At 40.4% G+C, this 26,096-nt stretch overlaps 1 protein-coding gene across 2 annotated transcripts in view; it reads left to right on the forward strand.

Annotated features, from left to right (window-relative positions):
- Positions 1-26,096, forward strand: part of PDE4B (phosphodiesterase 4B) — a 376,436-nt gene that overhangs the window by 91,584 nt on the left and 258,756 nt on the right. Inside the window, exon 1 of one of the 2 annotated variants that reach the window (XM_032771932.2) lies at positions 1,195-1,802. The exons of the other annotated variant lie outside the window; for it this stretch is intronic. Within the exon in view, the coding sequence (XP_032627823.1) occupies positions 1,567-1,802 (236 nt within the window). The 5' untranslated portion in view covers positions 1,195-1,566. Of the gene's footprint in view, positions 1-1,194; positions 1,803-26,096 lie in introns of those variants that run through there. 2 annotated transcript variants of the gene reach the window in all.

Genomic DNA, 26,096 nt, shown 5'->3' on the forward strand with positions numbered 1-26,096 from the left:
GTCAGGCTAACACCTGTCAGGCATGGGCTAGGTCAGGGCTTTTCAAACTGGGGTCTGTGGATCTCTATGGGTCCTCGAGGGTACTCCAGGGGGTCTGTGAGTCATGTCTGGGGTGCTGGCCCCACTAATCAACTCCTCCACCTCCCTCCCAGTCCCTCCTGCATGCTGCGGAACAGCTGTTCATCGGTGCTGGGAGAGGAGTGGGGACGGGTGTGCTCAGGGGAGGCGGCAGAAGGGGGTGGGGAAGAGGTAGGGCGGGGCTTTGGGCTGAGCGGGTGGCTTGGGGGGGCGTGAAAAATTTTAAATCAAAATGGGAGTCCTCGGTTTGCTAAAGTTTGAGAACCACTGGACTAGGTAACACTTAGTTCTTTCTCAGTGCAGAGGATTGGACTAGATGACCTATCAAGGTCCCTTCCAGTCCTAGATTTCTATGATTATATTCTATAATTAAATTTAACAATACTAGCTCATCTTAAAAAAAAATCCATAAAGAACATTCTTACTTTAATTTAAATCTGAACTTCTGTTTTAATTTCCTCCTGCTCCAGTGGAATGGACACATTTCTCAACCATCAGCATTAGCCAGCTCCTTTCAGTCACTCTTTGCTGACCATCCCAGTGCTCTTAGTTCTCTTTCAGATATGTGGGCTCACATTGCCGTAAGGGTTTTTGTTTTGCTCCTACTCAGCCATTATAGTTCTCCGTAATAGCAATGAGAACTGCTCCACAGTGTGCTACCCCAACTATAAGATGCATTTTCTTAAAGATTTTACCAAAGTTTCAGGTAATAATTAGCAGCTTTTGTCTTTTTTTTCCTGCTAGGTTGCCACTTGCATTTTTTCCCTTCCCTACCTTTCCCTCTTGCAAATCATGCACTCATGCTAGCATTGGTCTGGTTCAGAAAAGTCATCATCAAGGACCCTTAGGATGTGTTCAGAGGCTGCTTGGGAGCACGCAGATTAGCATGATCCACTGTAACTGTGGAGTCCAGTTGTCAAAACAATATTGAGCCAATAAGCATGTCATGGGTGGAGCTACTGCAGTGTGGGTTACACAAATAATTCTGAATGAAGATCTTTTTATGTTGGGCCTGAATAAACCAGGCTACACTGTTTTGTAATGTTTGTAAACAGTTTTATTTCTTAGTATATGCAGACAAATCCAGTATTTTTTCTTGATGAAGTATTTTATTGAAAGGATTGATCGGGAGGGAGTTCTTATGAATTTTTCATGAGCTGGTATGTTCAGCTGAATGAATTCAGTGAGTGTCAGTGTGTAGCTGCAGACAAGCCACATCCACAAGGAGGCTACTGACACAGAAAGCACTTTGGCGCATTTTCAGAGAGAAAGCTGGGCTGATAAAGCTCTTTCTGATAAAGCACTGACCTATCATTCTTCGATTCAGGCTGCTGTTGTTTTAGGCAGCTTTTCCATTCGGGACTCAATCTTGTGAATGGCAAAGCCTAGCGCAGTCAATCTATCAGCGTTGGAATCTGAAGCAATGTCTCTTTGATGTCTTTTTTGTTGTTTTTTCTGAATGGTGAAAGCTAACACAACATTCAAGCTATGACAGCAAAAGATTCTTCTAGGGAACTTGCTGCTCCAGAGTCAGATATTTACATAAAGACTTTCAAAGAACAAATGCATTTAGAACTTGAGCTTCCCAAACTGCCAGGGAACAGACCCACGTCTCCAAAAATTTCACCTCGCAGCTCTCCAAGGAACTCTCCATGCTTTTTCAGAAAGTTGCTGGTGAATAAAAGCATCCGTCAACGCCGTCGCTTCACAGTGGCGCATACATGGTAAGGTGTTTGATATCTTTTTGTCTTTACAAGGCAGTGCATGTGAGGTTATGTTTTTAATGCTGAAAAATAATCTGAGATCCATTCATAATACTTACTGCAAGTGTGACATGAACAGAACAGAGGGCAGCTGAAATACGTACAATGCAGTGCCTCTGCAATTGTCAGTCAGCTTCTGTTCTCCAGAATACATGCACCCTATAATACATGCGTCTGTAGTTAATCTTCATGGAATAAAACAGGCACCCAGGAACTTTCATAGACATTGTAAGCAAAGCATGTAAATTTCTTTCAGAGGAATCTTTGAAATGCTTTTTCTTTCTATATCAACTCTGATTGCAGGTAACAGTAGGACATAGACTGGGTTGTTTTTTGCTATGCTACTGTCAGGCTTAAATGCTGATAAAGGCTATAACTTTACTTTGAGTGGCTTTTGACTGTTTTTGGTAAAAATGTTATGCCTTCTTTCAGCGTCCTTTTAAAAGAAGGTTGTAGCTAAGATTCAGATGTTTTAAATTGACCATTTTTGGGCAGTCAGCAATTTGCATGCTGTTACAGTTGATTTTGAGCTGAAGCTTATTACCACTTGGTGAAAATATATAGGGAATTGCTGTATTAATCCAGGTAAATCAAGTCATAAAGGATTAACAGCAGAAAGAGTGGTTCATATTTCTAGTAGTTCACATTTTCTCTCCTGAATTCATTGCGTGTGGTTTATGGATACAAAACTTTTTTTTTTATATAAACATAGTGTAGTCAACTGTCAGAGCCACATCTCCAAACTTTTAATAACATGCATGTTTGTATAACACACTCGCACACAGCCGCATTCATTAACTTCCCTTTCTGTGAACTGAATCAGAGAAGGAAAGAGAGAGCGAGGGAACCCCATCTATATTTGTAAGGACCAGATATTTTAATATACCAAAAAATAATTTACCCTTTGTATGTTCCCCTGTTCATAATGTAGAATGTTGTTCTTGAAATGGTGCATTTGAGTTGTGTTGGAAAAAGGTCAAAGCTGCATTTAAGCAAGAACTTTCTGAAAAGAAGCACTAAACCTCCTTTGCCTTAGATATTTGTTTATCGCAAATTAGCAGCTGTAACAGTTGTTCTGGTTCTACATCTGTAAGAAATTTTTAAGAAAAAACACTGATAGTACATATAGGAATAGCAGAATACCATATTTTTTATGTAATTTTTGTATGCACTTGTAACACAGTACATTTAAGATAGCTCTTTATTCTAATTTATAGTTCTGGAATGGTGCATCTCTTTTTTTTTTATAAAAAATATTATGGCACCCAAACTGTTATAATAACATTAGTATGGCCTTGAGCTTCATTTAGCCCTTTAATTGGTTACTAGCCAGTAGTGTTTAGGGCCGTATACATGAATTCCCTTGAATGTCCGTTATATCTTCTCATCATGGGAACAATGAGGTGTTAATTTCTCAGTACATGCTGATGTGGGACAGGGTGGAGGGGGAGAACATACACTGTAAGAGTGGTACTTTTGTGGAGTTTGGGGGTATAATCAGATTAAACTCATGATTAGACATATGTAAGGTTTAATTAAACCTGGCATATTTAATCATAATATATTTTTAAAATATGGAGAGATGGAAATTGAGTCTTCATTTGTCAGTACATGTTGGGGTTTTTTTTAATACCAGTTTTTATTTAACAAGATAAGAACACTTGTTGAATTTTGTGAGTTTTTACAATGTAATGGTGGTGAGCATAATATACATTTTTTTATCTACTAAGTTTAATATTAGAAATACAAGAAAACCATCTATCCCAGAATATAATGAATTGTACGTTTTGAACATATATGTATGTATAACACACCCCACCACCCCTAGCAAACAGTACATACTCTCAATTTTATTGAGCAGATTATAAAATGAGGGGAAACAACTGAAATTAAAATGAACTATTGAATCTTTAGAGAACTTTTTTTGCTGAAATTATATTGGTTTTTTTATGCAACTGTATTACATGTACCTGCCAAATAGGGTACTTTTAGTTTGTATATCTTGTTTGCTTTCTTTGTGTAGAAGAAGTTTGCTCCCCTTCCTCTTTCCCCCACACTCTTGGAAGATCCGGAAGATGAATGTGCAGGAAAGATCGATATACAGCGTTAAATATCTTGTAACTTGTATCTTTCATAGTAGAAGGGCTAAAAATAATTTTATTCTCTAAGTACCTGATTCTGCCATCTTTATTCACAGTGAGCAGTATTGTTGATGTCAGTGGCACTGCTGTAGGAGTAAAACCCTTTTCGGCATGAGAGAGTAGCAGAATTGGGCCCTCCTTGTACAAAAAATTACAAAAGATACTCTCTCTAGTACACGTTGCTGTTGCTAACAAAGTTTTATTTAAATATTTGTCCTCAAGACTTTGAATAGTTCTTTAATAATATTTATATGACCTGGGTCACTTCCCCTATCTCGTAATGCATAATCCTCAGCTGTGCTGTGTGATGAGCCTTACCTTTTTAATGAACTGATTTTTCTAACATGTTTTTGCAATTTTCTCCCTCATTTTGGCTAATATTTTTATTTCTTTCCGTTTACTTTATATTTTAATGTCATAGAGTGCAGGGGCCATATTATCTGAAAGCACAATGGCGCTTTAGATATTTTTGATATGTCCATCTTTCTTTTAGATCAAATATGTACTAAATGAAGAAAATACAATGTGAGAGATAAATAAAATGTACTGGGAAATATATACTTTAATTACTTCTGTCAGACTGAGGATCCTTTCAGAGGTGAATATACCATAACTGAAATGGAAATATTTCTTTATATTTTAAAAATATACTGTATGGTAAATTATAAATCATTTGCTGTCCTTAATTTTTGCAAATATATCCTGTATTGATTGCAAAATAATTTCCAGTTCTGGAATTTAACAAGTTAATTAGTATGGTACGATGAAGTTATAGCATTTGAATTTGTTCCAAGCCTAGTGAACAATTACTGATCTTTCCAATTACCTAAAGTTGTACGACCTACTGTAGGCATGTCAAAGCTTGCAGCATATGCCACATGTTGCCTTGCAAAATGAGCTCTGTCTACACTGGTGAAAGCAAATAGTAAAGACTTGTCTAGTGGCAACCCACTAGAATTGAAATGTTACTTTTAAAAGCTTAACTCTGATGGACTGATTATGGCTGAGGGATAACAGGCAGTTTGCATAAAATTGTTTCTGTAGTCAAGTAAAAAGCCCCAAGGAGTTATAGTCTGCCTACTAGTTATAGGTTGACTTTCAGGTTGTCCATCTTAGGTAGTTGTATGGATGGCCCCCATTATTATTGTATCTGAAGGGAGCAGAATTGATGTTTGGTGACTGGGGGCAGAAATGATACCAGGGCTGGTGGGGCAGAATCAATTGCTGGGCAGGAAGATGGGCAAATTTTGGGGTGAGAGCTCCTGCAGCAAGGCCAAAATCACCTTAATAAATTTTGGAGTGTTGGCAACAGTATTGTCACATACACATTGGGGGAAGGCAGGGGGAGTTCAAAAATTGAAAGACAGACCAAATCACAATACACCTCTACCCTGATATAATGCAACCTGATATAACATGAATTTGGATATAACGCGGTAAAGCAGCACTCCGGGGAACTGGGGGGCCAAGCTGCGCATTCTGGCAGCTCAAACCAGGTTCAATATAATGCAGTTTCACCTATAACACAGTAAGATTTTTTGGCTCCCGAGGACAGCGTTATATCGGGGTAGAGGTGTATATCTTTTTTTTAAAAAGGTGTTGTGATTTTTAAGGTCTGACTCATGATGTCTGAATCTTTTGAGGTTGTCAATGCTGTCCTCTGAGGTGGGGCAGTACTGTTATCTTCATTTTAGAGATGGGGAACTGAGGCACAGGGAAGCTACATGAGTCGCCCAAGGTCACACAGGAAGTCTGTAGCAAAGTGGGGAATTGAGCCCAGGTCTCCTGAGTCCCAGGCTAGTGCCCTAATCATTGGACCATCCCTTTTCCCAACCTGTTGTATCCCATTAAGGCCAAGAGAGCGACACCTAAAACCATAGGAAATGGTACTTATTTTCAGGCACCTGATTATAGAATTTTTTGCTGGTGTGACTCTTTGTGATGCAGCAAAAAGAGGGCAAGAAGAAAGCAAGATCAAGTCTCATTTTGATTTCTGTTGCATGGACAATGGCCATGTTAGAAGCCATGACCAAGGTTCACTTACCACTCATGAAGATGGTCATTACTTGCTGGAGGAGCCTCATTATTGGGCAAGCTATCTGCACTTGTGTAAAACAATTTTTTTTTTAAATATTCCCTCTTTGAGAAGGCTGTAGGCACGAAGACTGAGTTAAAACAACCCTGGTCTAGTCTACATTACAGACCTGTATCAATGTAATTATGTCGCTCGCGGTATGAAACACCCTTAAGTGGCAGAGTTATACTGACCTAACCCCCGTGTAGACAGAGCTGTGTTGGTGGGAGGGCTTCTCCTGCCAACATAGCTACTCCCTCTTGGGGAGGTGGATTAACTATGCTGACAGGAGAGCTCTCTCCTGTCGGCATGGAGCGTCTTTATTAAAGAGCTATAGCGATGCAGGTGCATTGGTGCAGTGGTACCAATGCAGAATTTAAGTGTAGCTGTGCCCATTATAAAAACAACTTGGTTGCTGATACCTTACCCCTAAGGAGTCGAGTATGCTGAGGATGCAAATTTTCCCCTCCATCAGCCTCTCCTTCCTGACATTATGGCATGGGTCCTGAATCCCCACAAAGCTTCAGTAGAGAAGCTTTCATGGCATTCCATGGAGTGGAGGATGATGCTAGAGGGAGAATTTGCCTCACAGTTGCGAAGCTTCTGGAGCACGGAGTATCTGCCATTATATTGACCTCTCCCTTTGCCTTGGAGAAAATTGGGACCTATGACTTCTGTTCTTGAGACTATACTAGACTAGTTTCTGAGCGTAACCTGTCTCCTTGAACCTCCAATACATTATGGCTTTAGGCTGTTTTTTCAAGTTTGCTATACAACAGTAATAGAATATTGCCTCAGTTCTGTTAACTGCTGAGTGCCAAACTTGTTCATTAGCTCCATGTAGTCTGGTCTATATGCCTGTTTGCATTCTTCAGGGAGCAGTTGGCTACTTCTTAGGCTTTTTTCAGTCAAATTGGGGTAAGGAAACTGCTGTTTCTTCCTCATTAGACTTTTCCCATTTCTCCTTTGAACTTTGGCTGACATGCAGGCACATTGCAGTGTTAAATTATCTACTGAGACAGGAAATACAGAGTGAGGGGATGGAAAGATAATATTGTGTCAAAATTAAGAGAAAAAGGGATAAGAGGAGAAAGGCATCTTGCATACTATATATTCTTCATTCATGCCTTATAGATTCTAAGGCGAAAAGGGATCACTATGATTATATAGTCTAGCCTCCTGCGTAACATAACATAGGGCTTTCTTGAATTAATTCCTGTTGAACTGGAGCATATTTTTTAGAAAAACATTCAGTCTTGACTTAAAAATTGCTGGCAATGGAGAAGCCACCATAACCCCTGATAAGTTGTTCTAGTGGTTAATTACCATACCTGTTAATGTGCACCTTATTTCAAGTCTGAATTTGTCTAGCTTCAAATTCCAGCCATTGGATCATGTTGAACCTTTTTCTGCAAGATTTAAGAGCCTATTATCAATTTTTTGTTCCCCATGTAGGTAGTTACAGACTGTGATCAAGTCACCCCTGAATCTTCTCTTGGATAAGATAACTAGATTGAGCTCCTTGAGTTTTTCATTATAAGGCTTGTTTTCTAATCCTTTAATCATTCTCATGGCTCTTCTGTGAACCCATTCCATTTGATCAACATCCTTCCTGAAGTGAGGGCATCATACAGTATCCCAGCAGTGGTCACACAAGTGGTCACACAGAAGTAATATAACTCCTTTGCTGCTACTTGATATTTCCCTGTTTATCCATCTAAGGATCATATTGGTCCTTTTGGTGTCAAATTGGAAGCTCATGTTTAGCTGATTATCCAGCAAGACCTCCAAGTCCTTTTCAGAATCATTGCTTCCCAGGATAGAATCTTCCATCCTGTAAATATGGCCTGCATTCTTTGTTCCTTGATGTATGAGTTCACATTTCGCCCCACTGAAACGCACATTATTTCCTTGTGCCCAGCTTACTAAGTTACACAGATCACTCTGTATCAGAGACTTGTCTGCTTCATTATTCATCAGTCCCACAGTATTTATATCATCTGCAAATTTTATCAGGGATGATTTTATGTTTTCCTCCAGGTCACTGATGAAAATATTCAAGTGCAGCGTAAAGAACTGATCCCTGAGGGACTCTATTAGGAACACACTTTCAATGAAGATTCCCTATGCATAGTTACATTTTGAGAGTAGTCAGTGAGAGAGTTTTTAATCCATTTCATGTGTGCCATATTAATTTTGTATCATTCTAGTTTTTTAATTGAAATGTCATGCCTTACCAAGTCAGTTGCCTTTCAGAAATCTATATTTCCTCACACTTCTAGCAGGAAGACTTTCTGGAGCAAAGACTACTTAAATAAATTGCAAGTTCCTAAGGGCATGAAGCTAGGAAGATGATTTCCCTCCCCCCTTCCTCTTCAGTAGCTCTGGTTTTAAGGGTCTATAAATAAGAAAAAATTAACAGAAATGGAGATGGCAGTAAATCCCGAAACTCATTTTTTGCCTGTAGGTTTCCTAAGAACCCTGTCTATTTCCATGGAGGCCTGAAGGGAGAGATTTCCCCCTGCCACTTAAGCAGGTAAAACACCCTGTCACAACTGAAGCAAAATATTTGCCAGTGTAAACACTTTGTAAAGTGTTCTACAGTTATGAAAGAGACGAAGTGCAAAGCATGGAGCTCTGGGGTTCGTGATTTTGATGGGCATAAGTATTTCTCTGAAGTACACAGAGAGGGATCTGTTCTTGCAGAAAAGCACAGGGATTTAAGTATATATTTCCATTATTTATGTATCTCGTCCTGCCCAAGCTAATAAGAGTAGAATTCACTGGAAAAAAATCTAAATTTGAAAATGAGATTACTAATAGATGATGAAGACTGATAACAATACTTGACATGTCTTAAAGGGCCTTTCATCTGAGGACCTCAATTTGATTTTAAAAATTCATTAATTAAGCTTCAATTCATCCCTGTGAGGTAAGTATGGGGGAGTGCATTTAAAACACTCCTCCAGTTCTAGGGATATTAGTGGTTCTAGAGGCATTTCCCATTTTAAGTACAGAGAATATTGCTGGAATTTATATCTCTAAATCAGAACAAACCTTTTAAGTGTGCAATAAATATTATCACTTTTACAGAGTTGTAAATGGAGACACAAAGATTAAGTGATTTACTGTGGACACATATTGACACAGTAGCTGAGCTGATTTGAGAACCCATGAGTTCTGACTCCCAGTCGTATATTTAACCATTTAGACAACATGAAAAATGGTTTCTTAGAGAAGTTTTTGATTTTTATTTGAAAGGAATTACTTACTAAGCAGGGGCGTGGGCAGGAATTTAAATTTGCCCACTTTTGGAGAAGCATGTTAAACTCATAATATTAAGAGGAAATACAGTACACCCTCACTAATGAACCCATGGGGTCTGAGCCATTTGGCTGTTATAGCCATTATAGCAAAAGCAGGGTGGGGCAGCTCCTCCAGCTCCAGGGCTGTGGCAGGGACAGATTTGATTCTCCAGCCCTGGGGCTCTGGCGGTGGCAGAAAGATTCTCCAGCCTGCGGCCGTGGCCAACACTGACAGAGAGTGAGCTCCTCTGGCCCCTTGGCCATGGCGGGATGAGACAGCGACCTCCCAGCCTCAGGGCCAGAGGAGCTCTGTGACCTTGCTGCCGCCTCGGGGTCAGAGGAGCTTGGTGACCCCACCCATTATGGGGGAGGGGAGATGTGCCCCTGCTTGTGCCCCCTGGATGCCTCTGTGGCTAAGGAACAGTTAAAATTAAATAAAATGCTTACACTATGTCACCAACTATTCTGTTTGTTGGCTGCAGAATTATATATGGTGTCTCTCTCCAGTAAGTACAGTTTTTCTCATCCATTTGAGTTGGTTGCCAGTACAGACTGATAAAGTGCAGTGAATCTGTCACCATAATTTATGCAGTGTAGATTAGCTTTCAGTGCAAATCTGTAATTGTCAGTTCTCTGGTCCCTTTTTTGTACTTAATCTTTGTGTATTTTTTCATTTTCTGTGAGTCTGAGTCACAGCAGTTAATGCTGTAGACCATTGTCTTTGATATACCTGTGTTTTTGTTAAAGTATCTTGTGATCCTTGATGTGAAAGATGTTATATGAAACCGAACGGTTTTGTATTGTCTTGTCTGTAGCGAAAGATGTAAATTTTTCCGTATTGGAGTACTCTGATAATTTGTGGTATAGTTGCAGTTCATGAACCAATTCAGCATAATATAATTCTATAATTATTAGGGTAGAGGGTGTTGCAATAATCAAGAGGAGAGGGATTAAGGAAGTGGATAGTGATTTCAGCAGAGGTGGATTGAGGCAGTGTCATGCACAGACAATGCTGCAGCGATGGTGATAGGCAGATTTGCAAACATGGGAGAATTGAAGGAGGAGAAGATTTCAGAGTCAGATATAATAACAGCAAGATTACAGTCAAACTGAAGTTCAGTGTGCAGGAGTAGGTGAATGGTGTGTAGTTGGTTATGAAATGTGAATCAGTTCCTTGCACAGTTCAGTATGAGCTTGTTCTCGGTATGATATTATTTGAATAAGTGTTGGGAATCATTGTCCAGAGTGAAGACATATGGAGCCATAGTGTGTATTGCGTGTTATAATACACTCCTGGCCCTTATAATATATTCCTTTCCGCCCTACGGAAAATACAGTGGTCTATTAGTCAACAGACAATATTGCTTAAGTGTGTGGGTTTCTGTATTGATACAATGTGAGAATATAGTCATTATTAAATAATTTGAGTAAATATTTGATGTAGAATTAGCTGTAGATAATTCTGCACTACAGGAATCATTGCCCATAAATATAGTAAAGTCTATATAGAGTCTGGTGTGGCAGGAGGTGAAAATATCTTTTGGTAAAATATTGTCTTTTATATCTGCTCACATTCAGTTGTTAATATGAAATTTTTTTTGTTTTGCAGCAAAAATATGTATAGATTGAATTTCCTCTTTCACTCATCTGATCAGATAAAATTCCCTACCTCTTCCCAATGAAAGAAAAAGCATTTTTAACTTGCTCAAGCTGTTTTGATCTCTCAACATTAAAAATAGTTATTGCTGTGGGGTGTAGGAGGTTTTAAATAATGATACATGAATATGCTGTGGGGGGAAACAGTGAATCTCTGTTGCTTGGTTTATTATAGTAAAGGAATTAACCTCTTTCATGCTGAACAATGAACTAGCCTCTTATGGTAAGTGCACTTGTATACTGTGGTGTGACTTAGTTGAGACAATTAGGTGTTTCATGCCAGAAGCTGTACAATTGAGGGGGATGAATATAAAGAAGAGACTTGGCCATGAGGCTGTAATTATTGGCTTTATTGAGAGCTGGAAACTTAGCTAATTACCGGGAAAACAAGAGGGAATTGCAGGGGAAGATAAGGCAGCTGGATGGGCAAGTGCAGAGCCAAGTCAGGCATTTTATAGGGAGGGATGAGTGAGGAGAGAAAGAAGTGGGAGGGGACAGTGTGAAGGAGACATCTCGAGGGTTAAGGGATGTACATATTTTGGTCTATGATTTGAATGAAGTAGGAGCTAGGAGAGGAGGTGGGGATTGAGAAGGAGACTGGAACAAGGAGAGCTTGTGCTACATAGAATCAAGCTGCCTACATAGAGCAGAGCTCAATTTGGCCCTCTGGGTCCAGTATCACAGTGTTCATCGTGCTGCTCTTTCTCTAAGCTGGTGAGTTCAAGCTTAACATGGACATTCCTACTGCAGCAGCCTCTGAAAGCAAAACTTGTGCAGAGCAGCTAATCGAGTTAACTGTGTGTGCAATTTTATCAGTTTGCCCTGAGTTAGACTGTATTCATGTGGAAGAGTAGAGTTCTACATGGACCTCTAGTATGTCCAGTGTGTGTCATTCAGTTCTTGCTATGATGTTAATTTCTTATCATGTGATTGTATAACCTGTATGGCACATCATGATGTGGTTCTTGGTAAGAAATATTTTTATTGTTACAGAAACATATAGTGCATGTGTGTTTGTATACATACATACATAATCTTTTTTTTCCCCATCACATATTTTATCTTGGTTGTGAAACCAGCTTGTACAGTAACCTTTTTGGCCACAGTTTGATTTCTAACCTAGCCAGCAGACTAGATCCTGGAAGGGAGAAGTAAACACACTATATTATTTGAAATCATAGCTTCTGAGCGGGAAACAGTTGTGGAAAAATCAGTCTCTCTGTGATGGGATCCCCTTGGGGTGCAGCCTGGGACTGCTGTGTCCCCTGAACTCCGTTCAGCCTGGGCCATCTCTCACAATGCTTTGCTAGTGACCAACAGCAAACCTCTCCAGGTGCTGCTATCACTCAGCACAACAGCATGTGGAGCTGCACACTCAACTAGATTTCATGAATGCTCCCAGAGCCACTCATAAATCACACAGAGAAATCCCCCTAGCTCCCAGCACTGTACCCCAGGAATATACTGTCTTGCACTGCTCAAGATGGGCAGTGCAAATTTATTAATTGGTTCACCACTTCAGCAGTGGAAAGTGGACATACACCAGCCTTTGTCAAACCTGAACAGATTTACCCCACACTTCATACAAACTCACTGGTAAAGATAAACAATTAAAGAAATGTATTGACTGTAAAAGGTAGATTTTAAGTGATATTAAGTGATAGGCAAAAAGTCAGAGTTAGTTATCAAAAGAAATAAAATATAAGCACGCACTCTAAACTCGCAATCCTATTAAACTGGGAAACAACTAGATTAAGCAGTCCGCCCCCCCCCCCCCCCCGATATTGCGGACCTTAGTATACAGATTTCACCCTTGAAATCTGGGCCAATCTCCTCTGTTGGAGTCTTGTCTTCTTCTCAGTGTCTTAGTTGCTTGCAGCATAGGTGGGGGCAGGAGAAGGGTCCAGCATGTGGCCACTCTTTCTGTTTCATACCCTCAGCCCATGTGCTTGGAAAACACAAGTCGAGGCATGTCTGGGTGGGCATTGCTGAGTCTCCAGCCAAAGTTGAGCAGTTCCCCTGGTGTGGCCTCATGAAGGTGAGTCATTGCATTGTAGGTTCCTTCCTGGACAATGGTTGTTGATGGGTTGATTGACACCCTGCCCAGGGGTTGGTTACTTTCCTTGCTGTTGCCTCTGGGGAGCTAATGTCTGGCTGATTCCCCAACTTATAGCACGTTTTAGTGACCACCATACAACACAATTCTCATAACTTCATATGCATTAATGATACACATATATGGATAGAGAAATGACTTTCAGCAGTTCATAACCTTTCCCCTGCTACCTTACAAGGCATGCTTTTATATACAGGATCACGATTATATGAAACTGAGGAATATGGGGCTTCCAGGATGCTTTCCCAAGGTATAGAATGTCACAATCTCCTTTTTAGAAAAAAAGGAAAATAAAATTGATAGTAACCACCTCCCAATTTACAGACATTTCTGAACTGATATAGTCAAAATGGGAATGAGTATGATATATAAAACCTAGACTATATACAAAGCTTTTATGATCCTGACACCTAGACTCACAGTAGTTTCTGTATGTACTTGGAATGTACTGTATGTGGCAGCTTTTAATGCTTATTCTCTGCCTTTATATTTTGGGGAAAGAGCCATTTTATGCCACCCTGTGTAACACAGAACGACTTCTTACACTGTTACTTCATTTCAAAAACGTTGAATGAGCCATGCTGACATTGTACTTTGGGAGGCAATCATTATATAATGATGGGCAATTTCTCCAGTATGTTAGGTACAGACTTTTCTTTAGTAAAAATAATGCATAATTGCCTCTTTCACTTTGTTGGATTTATTCTTACCAACATAAGTATAGGACCCGAGTCTTTGGTGAGCTCGGCGCCTCCTGGAGCATGTGGGCACCTTCGATTGCTGCTGATGTCTGAGGTAAGGGTGCTTGGCCCTGTTCAGGAAGCATTCAGCCCTGATTGGCTCAAGTCCATATCTTCAGTCTCACTCTACTTACCTTAACACTGATTCCAAATCAGAGATTTGTGTAGAATTATTTGTTTATAGTAGCAATCAGGATCAAGACTCCATTATGCTGTACAGACACAGGAATAGATGATCTTTGCTGCAAAGAGCTTACAAACTAAATGACAAGATACACAAAAGGGGAAAAGAGATATAATATTAAAACAACCAGGCTGCTGCTGATAGTCGTATGTCATATTAGCACCATTTCTTCTATATTATATTATGAAGGAGTGCGGTGAGAGAGAATGGGAACATGGGCAGAGCAAGAAGAACACTGAACAGGAGGGGGAAGACAGGGGGAAGGCTGGAGAAAACCATGGAGATCAGGGATATTGAGGCTGGGAGTGGAGGAAGGGAAAGGGGTAAGAAGAGCTGGGTCAAATGTCCAGAATCCATGGTGTAAAAAGCAGTCTGTTGACATTTCTCTCTCTGTATCTCACTGGTAACTGATGCAACCACCACCACTACCAAAATGTAGGAATGCCTATAGAAATTTGTTTTTGGACCAAGAGTGGCTGGATCAAGCTGAACCCAAGCAATACTGAGGTGTACTGGTTGGCAAAGAGAAACACACTGAAGAGTTGGCCAAGACATGAGCTGTGATGCGCCGTTTAAAGTGGGATGGGAGCCATAGATTTGCCTATTCCCACCTGAGCATCCTCTTCCCTTCTTAGATTCCCCCACACCAATAGCCTAACTCTCTCCCACTTCCCCTGGACCATAAGCCCCATACACCTACTACCTCTAAATTTTATAAGTGGCATGGTGACCTGGTGTGTGGGGTTGCAGTGCCACTCTGGTTTGGCTCAGTGGTCCCTTCATCGTGACGGAGGGACGGCCATGCCAAATTTGAGTGTGTGGCATTGTGACTTGGCATATGTGGTTGCAGCGGCATGCGGAGTTGCAGCTCGACTCAGTTTTGGCATAGCTTAAAAATAGTTGGGCCATGGCCCAGGTTGCTTCCCCAGCTCTGCTGCCTATGGGCCAATACATTGTTTCCACCTCCCACTGATGGTGTACTGCCTCCATTGTCAAAGTTGCGTGAAGCCTTGGATGACCAGGAAGCATCACTTCCCACAAATGACTTCTTTCACCTCCAACTTGCTAGGAAATTTGGCTCTTCTACCCAGGTGAGGACTGAGGACATGGCCATGCATTAGTCATATCTAGTATGGATTATTGCAACTCGTTGCATATGGAGCTGAATGTGAAGACAATGCACAGGCTCCACCTGGTACAGAAGCCTTCTACATGGCTTAGGCTGCTGTAAGAACATCAAGCCAGTCAACTTCTGCCGACAGTAAAAGGCCATGGTCCTAATTTTCAAAGCAATGAATGGAGCAAGCCCCTGCATGAAAGACTGAATTTTGATCTGTGAATCATGACTCCTCCAGAACAGTGCCGATCACAAAGCATGTGAGAGCTGAAATCAAAGTGTTTTTAGTCAAGGGGATCCATCTGTGGAACAATCTTCCAGATGAGATTAGGTGAATCCAGAGCCTGACTATCTTTAGGAAATGTTGTAGAACCTCTTTCTTTTGGAAAGCCTGTCCAGCATAAGTGGAAGAAACACACTTTTTTATTTCCTCCCTCAAAACCTCCTCTCCATTTGCAAGCAGAGTTTTAACCCTAAAAATGGAGAGGTGCCAGAGGCTCCATGAAATCTGCCAGGAACTTTGTGACTGATTTTATGTGGTAGTCATTCAGACACTACATCAGGGGTCGGCAAGCTTTCAGAAGTCATGTGCTGAGTCTTCATTTATTCACTCTGAGTTAAGGTTTCGCGTGCCAGTAGTACATTTTAATGTTTTCTGAAGGTCTCTATCTATGTCTATAATATATAATTAAACTATTGTTGTATGTAAAGTAAATAAGGTTTTTTAAATTTTTAAGAAGCTTCATTTAAAATTAAATTAAAATGCAGAGGCCCCTGGACCTGAGTGCCACTGAAAATCAGCTCGTGTGCCACCTTCAGCATGCATGCCATGGGTTGCCTACCCCTGCACTATAGTGATGGGCTGGTGTATAAAACCCTAAGACTGATAGAAACTGTTGGTGTCCAGGGGATGTGAAGACCTTCAGGACAGAGGGCCCTGGCTAGGCCCTCTCCTTGTTGCTGGAGTGTCCTTGCTGCTCCCACAATCTTCTGCCAGTGAGTAGTGGTTCTACGTTGCTTCCACCAGCAATGTGTAGCAGATTGTGCACAGAACACTTGCCTTTCCTTTCTAGTGCTCTAAAAGGCACTTTTCTGAATGTTTAGCATTTGTTATTCCAGGTCTAGATAACTAAAATTTAGTGGATTTTACTCATCCTGGCATATACCATTCTGTGGTATTTCCTCTACCCAAAACATCCAATGGCACCACTATCAGAGGATGCACTAACTGCAGCTGTCAGGGGTACAGAAACAGAAGCATTACCCACCATCATGAGTAGACTGAGCTAACACAGTGCTTTCATAGTGTGTGTGTCATAAAATCAAGCTGTTCTTATACACTACAGATGGAGGCAGCCTCTTTGTTGCTGAATACCATATTCATTGTTTATCAGGTATTAAGATTTAAACAGTTTTCATAAATGGCTGAATAATTGGGAATCCTTTGGCCCATATTTGAATTTCATACTCAAGTACATGATTTGCCAAGACCTTCCCACACACTGATATGTGGGTGATTATTCAAAGAGATTTCCAGCTCATGAGCTTTACTGTATCTCATCACAAAAATAGATACATTGGGGATGAGAAGTCTGTCTTTATATGTACAAAAAAACAGATAAGCTTTAACAGTCTATGTGAGGGGAACTAATAAGGCTGTATTTTCATAGGTATGCAGGCCTTCGTATACATTCTTTAGCTATTCATTCCTACAGTATCTATGTTCTATTAGCCTACATTTTCAGAAGTGCTAGTGTCATGGCTACAGGGCTAGCCTATCCTCCCTCTTATCTCTGAGTACATCCCTACAGCATCAGGTGTTGGGTAAAAGCATAGCTGGGTGCATCACATTGGGCCAGGCTAAGGTTACCAGACACCGAGGCCCAAACTGGACCATTTTCCTGTCTACCTCTACTGGGACAAAATCTGTTGTGGATACTCCCTTTGCATCTGTAATCACCACTTTAATCTGCCGCCCTGGTGGGGCAGTGTCCTGATGCCCCTCTGGTTGGACTGCCAGTATAGCCTGCTGTAGTGCATTGCCAGTCTCATGCTGCATGGACCCTGGACAGTTTGATCACTTGTGCCCAGTCCCCTTAAAACACCTCTGTTCATTGGATTCTCTCTTGTTCCAATGATTAACTGCTCTCATTATTAAAAATTTGCACCTTATTTCCAGTCTGAATTTGTCTAGCTTCAACTTCCAGCCACTGGATCATGTTAAACTTTTCTCGGCTACATTGAAGAGCCCATTATTAAATATTTGTTCCCCCCATGTACCTATTTATAGACTGCAGTCTAGTCACCCCTTAACTTTCTCTTTGTTAAGCTAAGTACTTGAGCTGTTTGGCTCACTGAAGGTGCTGAATGCTGCTGAATGGTAGGCAGTAATATGTCATTTCTTTTTGCTTTAAAAGACAAAAATAACCAGTGATGGACAATGTCCTTCCAAAAAGGAAGCCACTCAATATATATTTACAAGACAGAGATAACACACACGTGTGTAGATAAGAATAGTTTGAAAATCAGATATACACCTCTACCTCAATATAACGCTGTCCTCGGGAGCCAAAAAATCTTACCACGTTATAGGTGAAACTGCGTTATATCGAACTTGCTTTTTTTTGCACAGCCCCACCCTCCAGGAGCACTGTTTTAATGCGTTATATCCAAATTTGTGTTACATCGGGTGGCGTTATATCAAGGTAGAGGTGTATTGTATAAATTCATATAATCCTTTTGTATGACATGAGAAGGGGAAGTAGAAAGAAGGGAAGGACAAGATGGTAAGTGAATGAGTATTGAAAAGTTGAATAATTGAATGTGCGGTATCGGAGTACTAAACCACCCCTCCACCTACTGTGAACAGTTTGATACCTCAAAATGTGTTCTGTCCTCCACAACTTCATGCAAATAAACCTTCCCAAAATCTTTAGGAAGACCCTAGCCCTCCCCCACATGCAAAGTATAAAACAAAACTTGCAATATACCGATAATCATGAAAACTGCCCTCAGAAGGAGAGGCAGTTTAGCTCTAACTGCCATGTCATCGCAGTATTAGTGTATCCAAGCAAGTAACCCATTGTACTTTTTCTGTACTTCACAATAAACTGAGGTTACAGTATGCTAGATGTGGCACTATGTAGCTATTATCATTTGACTTATAATTTGATTCAGTTTTTACTTTGTAATGAAATGTTATCGATGCATTTTCACTAAATCAGTTACTGAAATATATGTTAAATAACATTTTATTTTCCATCTTTCAATAAAGTACATATAAATCTAGTTTGGTGTCTAGAAACTATCAGGGCTGCCCAGAGGATTCAGGGGGCCTGGGGCAAAGCAATTTCAGGGGCCCCTTTTCCATAAAAAAAAGTTGCAGTACTATAGAATACTATATTCTCATGAGGGCCCCTGCAGGACCTGGGGCCTGGGGCAAATTGCCCCACTTGCCCCCTCCTCTGGGAAGCCCTGGAAACTATTAAAAAGTTTCTCTGAGGATAATGGGGGATTTTGGTTATAAGCTTTATGGCTGATTCTATTTTTACTTTGGTCAAACTCAGAGGTCATTACTCAAATTTGAAAGCAAGGACTGAATAAAAATGGTTTAAGAATTTCAGTATTTTGCCCTCCAGAACAGAACTATCTACAGTAGTATATTTTATTACTATTTAAGTGTATTTGTATTGTTTAGGCTTCACATAACATTAATTATGAGCAATATTCCACAATGTCTGTGTAAGAATCATTTCTAATGCTTTGACTCAAAAAGGCCTCCAGGTGAGTTTGTGAAATGGATTTATATTTTATGGTCGGATAAGATAATTTAGAATGTATTCAAAGAGTTTATATTAATTCATGGTAAGACACAAAATGCAGCTTGGAAACATGATGAATTAAGGTCCTGGCTTTATTTATCTCAGTAATTGCAGATGTGAGAGAAATCACAAATGGGGACTCCGAAGTATGTAATTAAAAAAAAGAATCTGGATTAGCACACTCTTTATTGAATACTCTTAATCTAGCAATGCAGTTTTCCATTAAATTGCATAAACTAACATCCTCCCACTAAATAGTCCAAAATATTATATTTTTATGATATTATAAAAGATATATGTTTAAAGTAATTCCCCAGTATTCCAGTCTGGATTACTGAATGGCAAATAAGGTCTTTATCGCACTGCTTTCTTAGAGCTTGGATTAGTATCTGCTTTAAAATTAACCAAAATGGCAGCTATGTATACATATAATCCCAAACCAGTAATATTTGTAAATGTCAATTATCTGGCACTGTGATCCATTGTTCATATGGGAAATAATGATTCTTGCTGCAATTTCACTTCTGAACATGGCCCACGTTCCCATGCTAATACATACAGATAAGTCAAATATCAGTGTAAGTGGAGATTAATGGATAACACACATCTCCTTTTCTTCAACTGAGAGCAACACTGTCTCCAAGCTGCCTAACTGCCTTTCTGAGAACGGCAGCTGGCTGAAGCTGTATTCACAGGCACCAACTTTCTAAAGAGCCGAGGGGTGCTCGACCTCTGGCTCTGCCCCAAGCCCCGCCCCCACTCCACCCCTTCCTCCCAAGGCCCCAACCCTACCCCGCTTCTTCCTGCTCTCGTTCCACCCTCTCCCCACCTGTTCCTGCCCAGTTCCATCCCCTCCGCCGAGCATGCTGTATCCTCACTCCTCCCCCTCCCTCCCAGAGCCTCCTGTTATGCTCATACAAAGCACACAAGCTCTTTATAGAGGAGAAGGCAAATATGCAGCATTTATTGAAAATACAACAGTTAGCATATGCTTTTCAGTCACACACAAACAGAGAGAGAGAGTGAGTCCTGCCAGTGATGTTTATAGTTACCAGTCTGTTATTGCTCGAGTCAATCTAATGGCCAGTTAGATGGAGCATGAGTGTGGAGCTGGGCTCTTGTCGGTCGTGATCCGATGCACTGAGGCTTTGCAGGACTGAACCCAGGGTTCCATGGCAAAACGCCCCAGCTTTATAGATGTAAATTCCCATTTGAGTCCATGCATTTTGCAGTGTCATCCTGTCCTGCATTAGTCCTTAAGTGGTGTTATTATTTGATGGTTATTGTTGAGCTTCCCATCTTTATCTCCTATTTGTTGTCTCTACTTCGAGGATGCCTGTCTCACCTCTGAGGTCATCAGTGCTGCTAACATGTTTAGCATCGGATACAATGGATGTTTTCTGATTGTCTCCTGGTCTTTCCAAGTCTCTCACTTTTTCTTGACCATCTGGACATTTGTGATGGCTTTCAGACCTTATCTTTTCCTTATGCATCCATTCCTCATTCACATAAACAATCTCTTACAGAAATCTTCAAAGGTACAGGCAAGTATTTAACATGCACGAATTCAGCTTTGCATGGTCGGCAAAGATGGAAAAAAAAGAAAAATAACAATATAAAAACTGAATCTGTAGTGCGGGCAATTCCGCCTGCCATTCAACTCAGTGAGTGTTTCACTATATGCCAGGGGTCGGCAACCTTTCAGAAAGTGCTGTGCCGAGTCTTCATTTAGTCACTCTAATTTTAAGGTTTCATGTGCCAGTAATACATTTTAACAATTTAGAAGGTCTCCTATAAGTCTATAATATATAACTGAACTATTATTGTATGTAAAGTAAATAAGGTTTTTAAAATGTTTAAGAAGTTTAATTTAAAATTAAATTAAAATGCAGAGCCCCCCAGACCGGTGGCCAGGACCCAGGCAGTGTAAGTGCCACTGAAAATCAGCTCGCGTGCCGCCTTTGGCACCTGTGCCATAGGTTGCCTACCCCTGCTATATGCGGTTTTCGCTTTACACGCTAACCACGGAATGGACCCCCCGCGTAAGATGAGACTTGCCTCTATACAGACAGCAGTATTGCATATTCAGCACAATGCATTGTAAATCAAGCCTTGCTAAATCTTATAGTGAAAACAATTCACATCGGGCTTTCAGGCCCTCAACATTCCTCTAACCTTAACATAGATATAATACAAAGTCTTGTCTCTTACTTACAACCTTAAAACAAAGAAATGTATATTTAACTAGAGTGCCTAATTTGTAATACATATAGGAAACCATAGTAGACATCATAACTTATCCTAAAACAAAAGAGTGACCATAATCAGTCAGAAGGATTGTTCTGGTCTGTTATTCCTTTCTGCTATTCAAAAAGGGTGGCTGACAGGATGAAATTAAATCATACATTAATTCTTGTAGGACATAATAAAATCCTGCTCCTACACTCCTCCATGTCGCAAAACAGCCGATTGTGGCAGGCGGGAAGTGTGGGGAGCGAGGGGGAGGTGCTGATGGGGGGCTGCCGATGGGTGTTCAGCACCCACAGTTTTTTCCCTGTGGGTACTCCAGCCCTGGATCCCATGGAGTCGGTGCCTATGGCTGTATTCACAGAAGACCAAAGTATTGCTAATGTGAAGTGGGAAATAGCTTGATGAACTCTTTTCCTTGGTATCAGTCTCTTTTGTCAAAGTCTTCATTTTGTCGAATAGGGCCTCTTGGTCGCTGTACTGTATTTGGATGCACAAGTAGCTACAGCAACAACAAAAAATCTGCAGTTGGCCAGAAGATTGCAACTGGTCATTCCTGTTGAATGCAGACCTTGTCACAGTAGTACAGAACTCAATGAAGAATTGAAAAAGATCACCATGTTTTTTTCGAAAACAGATCGTGGCAGACTAACTTGTACATTTTTGATGAGATTTGGTTTGGTTGATAAAGATAATAGTGTTGATGTAGTATACGTTGACTTCATTGGAGGATTTGACTTGATACCACAGAACATTCTGAAGAAACTAAAACATTACAAGACACACATTAAATGGATTATAAACTGGTCAACAAATGTATTTGTAAACAGAATGGGTTAGTAGTGGCGGTCCTGCAAGGGTCAGTTCTTGGGCCTACGTGGCTATTTAAAATCATCACTGATAGAGTTTGCAGGTGACACAGAGTGATCTGCATCTCTTGGTAACCTGGTTGAAAGCAAACAATATGTGTTTTAATATGGTCAAAGCTAGATCAAATCAAAATGTTGTGGACAGGAGGGGAAACTCTTTTCTGGGAAGCAGTGATTTTGAAAGACTTTGGTCACGGTGGATAATTAGCTGACCACAAGCTCCTAGTGTGACACTGTGGCCAAGGGCTGATGTGATCCTTGTATGCATAACCAGGAGAATATCAAATAGAAGTAAATAAGTTATATTACCTCTGTACTTGGCACTGTTCTGACCACTACTGTTGTGACCACTATATTGTGTCCAGTTCTGCTGCCCTTAATTCAAGAAAGATGCTGATAAATTGGAGAGGGTTCAGAGAAGAGCCACAAGAGTGATTAAAGGATTCAAAAATGTGCCTTATAGTCATAGGCTCAAGGAGCTCGGTGTATGTAGCCTAACAAAAAGAAAGTGACTTGATCACAGTCTATAAGTATCTACATGGGGAAGTTTGATAATGGGCTCTTCAGTCTAGCAGACAAAAGTATAACAAGAACTATGGCTGGAAGTTGAAACTAGACAAATTCAGACTGAAAATAAGGTGTACATTTTCAGCAGTTAAGGAAATTTAACCATGGGAACGATTTACCACAGGTTGTGGTGGATTCTAAGTCGCTGGCAATTGTTAAATCAATATTAGATGTTTTTTCTCAAAGATCTGCTCTAGTTCAAACAGTAATTAGTTCAGATAAGCCCTCGCCTGTGTTGTACCGGAGGTCAGACTAGATGATCACAGTAGTCCCTTCAGGCCTTAAATCTATGATCCACACATTTGTAACATCTAGGATAGATTATGGCAATTCTTTTCATCTAGAAAAGAAATCCCGTGTCCCTACAGAAAGCCTCTGTTTGTTTAGAATACAGTGGATTGGCTGCTCATCAACACAGATCACTGGAAACTTATCACACCAATACACCATACTCTGGATTGGCTCTCTATTGAATAGACATTCCAGTTCAAGGTTACTGTTCAGACGGAACTGGTGCTGGGTACCTGAGAAACCCTCTCTCCCTTTGTGACCAGGGCCTCCCATGACCGCTGCATTCCACTAGAATGTTACGTTCAACCAGTAGTGGGAAGGTTGTGGCCTTTGGAAAGAGAATATCGCAGGAGGCAGCCCAAGAATGTGGGACACTCTGCCAGAAGAAATAAGAATTACTGCTGACCTTGCAGTATTCAGAGTCAAATTTAAGACCTAGCTTCTCTCCCAGGCTCTCACAATAGTACTCTCATTCTCACAGACTAATCTATTTAAATGGGCCATCCTGATTATCACTACAAATGTTTTTTTCTCCTGCTGATAATAGACCACCTTAATTGATTATTCTCGTTAGAGTTGGTATGGCAACGTCCATTTTTCCTTGTTCTCTGTGTATATATATCTTCCTACTGTATTTTCCACTGCATGCATCTGATGAAGTGGGTTTTAGCCCATGAAAGTTTATGCCCAAATAAATTTGTTAGTCTCTAAGGTGCCACAAGTACACCTCTTTTTTTTTTAAATGTTTTTTAAGCTCATTTGATGTTTTATGCATGACAACATAGGGAGCTGAAGTAAAACCTAGATACATTTTTACAAAATATATCATAACCCATTTAAACTTCAATAGGTTAAATGATGTAGTAAAAAAATCATGTGGGCCAAGATTTTGAAAAGTGGGAACCTAGCGCTAGGCTCCTAAATCCATATTTAGGTGCCTAAGAGTGACAACTTTAAAAAATACTAACTACTCAACAGCTCCCATTGAAGTAAATAGGAATTAGGGCATTCAATACTTTTTTTTCTATAGCACTTGTGGCAACAATAAGAAATTGCTGGAATAGTATATTTAATAGTTGAAGAAGAATATTTAAAATTTTTAAAGTAAACATGTTCCCATAAGAAAAAATTATGGTTAATTCCAAATTTGTCTTTATAAGTAAATGTATAGAACAAGTACCTTGTGAAGGCAAAAGAAAAGTATATGTCAATTCTTTCAGTGCAAGAAAAGCATTGTCTATAGAATAGATAGCACAGTTTTTTCATTCTGATGTACTGTGAAGGAAACTTATTTCCTGGTGAATGAATAATTGTGCATCATAAATGAGTGGCAGAAGTAACTGTCAAATCCAAATGTGTCCTTTTATAAGCTGGATGGTTTGGGCTAGTAGTGATACAAACTTGAAATGGCATTGCCCGAGGCAAATATACTGTATAATTTATTTTGATTTTGAAAAAATAACAAGTTGCGTTATACTGTTGGTTTCAGTAATGTTATCAGTTTAAGAAACTAGAAGATAAGAAACAGAAACCCAAGTTATTAAACCTATGTGTTTAATATAGTATAAGTCAAAGTTTTTTAATGACCTGCAGGAACCTTATGGAAAACCTTGAAAAACTTTGTATTTACTTTTAATTTATATTTTAATATTCCTAAAAATTAATATTTTTGTTAGATTTACAAATGTTGTGGATTTTTGATTCAGTAGCTAATTTCAGCATTTGATTCAGTTTCTAATGCATAATTCAGATTGGCTAATTCATGAGCACTGTGGCATAGACTGAAAGTGGGCTGAAAGACCTTAAAAAGTTACGATAAACAGCGAAGGCTAAATACACACAGGTTAGCTATGCAACAGCTAAAGGGGGAGGGGCTATGATAAAAGTAAATTTGAGAAAGATGTTTATAAATTGGATGGGGTTCAGAGGAGAGCCCCGAGAATGAATAAAGGATTAGAAAACATGCCTTACAGTGACAGACTCGAGGAGCAATCTATGTAGCATAACTAAGAGAAGGTAAAGGGATGACTTGATTACAGTCTATAACTACCTTCATGGGGAACAAATATTTGATAATGGGATCTTTAATCTAGCAGAGAAAGGTATAACTCTATCCAATAGCTGGAAGTTGAAGACAAACAAATGTTTAACAACAAAGATAATTAACCATTGGGACAGTTTACCAAAGGTCATGAGGGATTCTCCATCACTGGCAATTTTAAATCAAGATTGACTGGTTTTTTAGGAACTATTTTGGAAAAGTTCACTGCCTTGTGTTGTGCAGGAGGTCATAGTAGAGCCCTAAGTCTGTTTCGCAGAGTGAAGAGGTAGACTAACACAGAGGAAGGGAGCTGAGCCACCATTGGTCCCTTCTGGCCTTGGCATCTGTGAATCTAAGGTAACTCAACCCTGAGGCATGGCATAAACTTTCTTCCTGTTAACTGCTGGCTGGGGAAGCTTATCCCCTCTCACATCGGAGGTATGAGTCCTGAGTTATGTATCTTGGCACCTGGCACCTCCACCCAAGGGGCTCATCTTAGAGCCTGGAACACCTGGGGTACTGTCCCTTGGAAAAATGTTCACTACCAAATAATATACTAGGAGTGTAGTCCAATACACAAGGAATACAATAATTATTACAGTCCCCAAAAGTAGCAATACAACAGGGGGAACTTTATTAGTAACAGAGGATAATAAAATAGCAACAATACTTTAAACCAGGGGTGAAAGTAACTTAAAGGACTTACCGGTATGCCGGAGTCCTGAGCGGGGCCTGGCCTCAACTGGAAGAGGCGGGGCCTTTCAAGATTTAAAGGCCCTAGGACTCTGGCTGTGGCTGGGAGCCCCAGGGTCTTTAAATCACCCCAGAGCTACCAGCTGCAGAGGTGGCTGGGAGCCCCGGGGCTCAGGGGCGAATTAAAGGGCCTGGGGCTCCAGCTGCTGTGGAGCTCCAGGCCCTTTAAATCACTGCGGGAGCCCTGCTGCTGCTACCCTGGGGCGGCAGGGCTCGGATTAGGGCTGGGATAGTGGTGGCAGGGCTCTGGAGGCGATTTAAAGGACTCAGGGCTCCAACTGCTGTGGGGAGCCGCAGGCCCTTTAAAGTGCTGCTGGAACTCTGGCAGCGGGG

This window comes from Chelonoidis abingdonii, chromosome 7, assembly GCF_003597395.2.
Source record: "Chelonoidis abingdonii isolate Lonesome George chromosome 7, CheloAbing_2.0, whole genome shotgun sequence".
NCBI classification, from domain to species: Eukaryota; Metazoa; Chordata; order Testudines; family Testudinidae; genus Chelonoidis; species Chelonoidis abingdonii.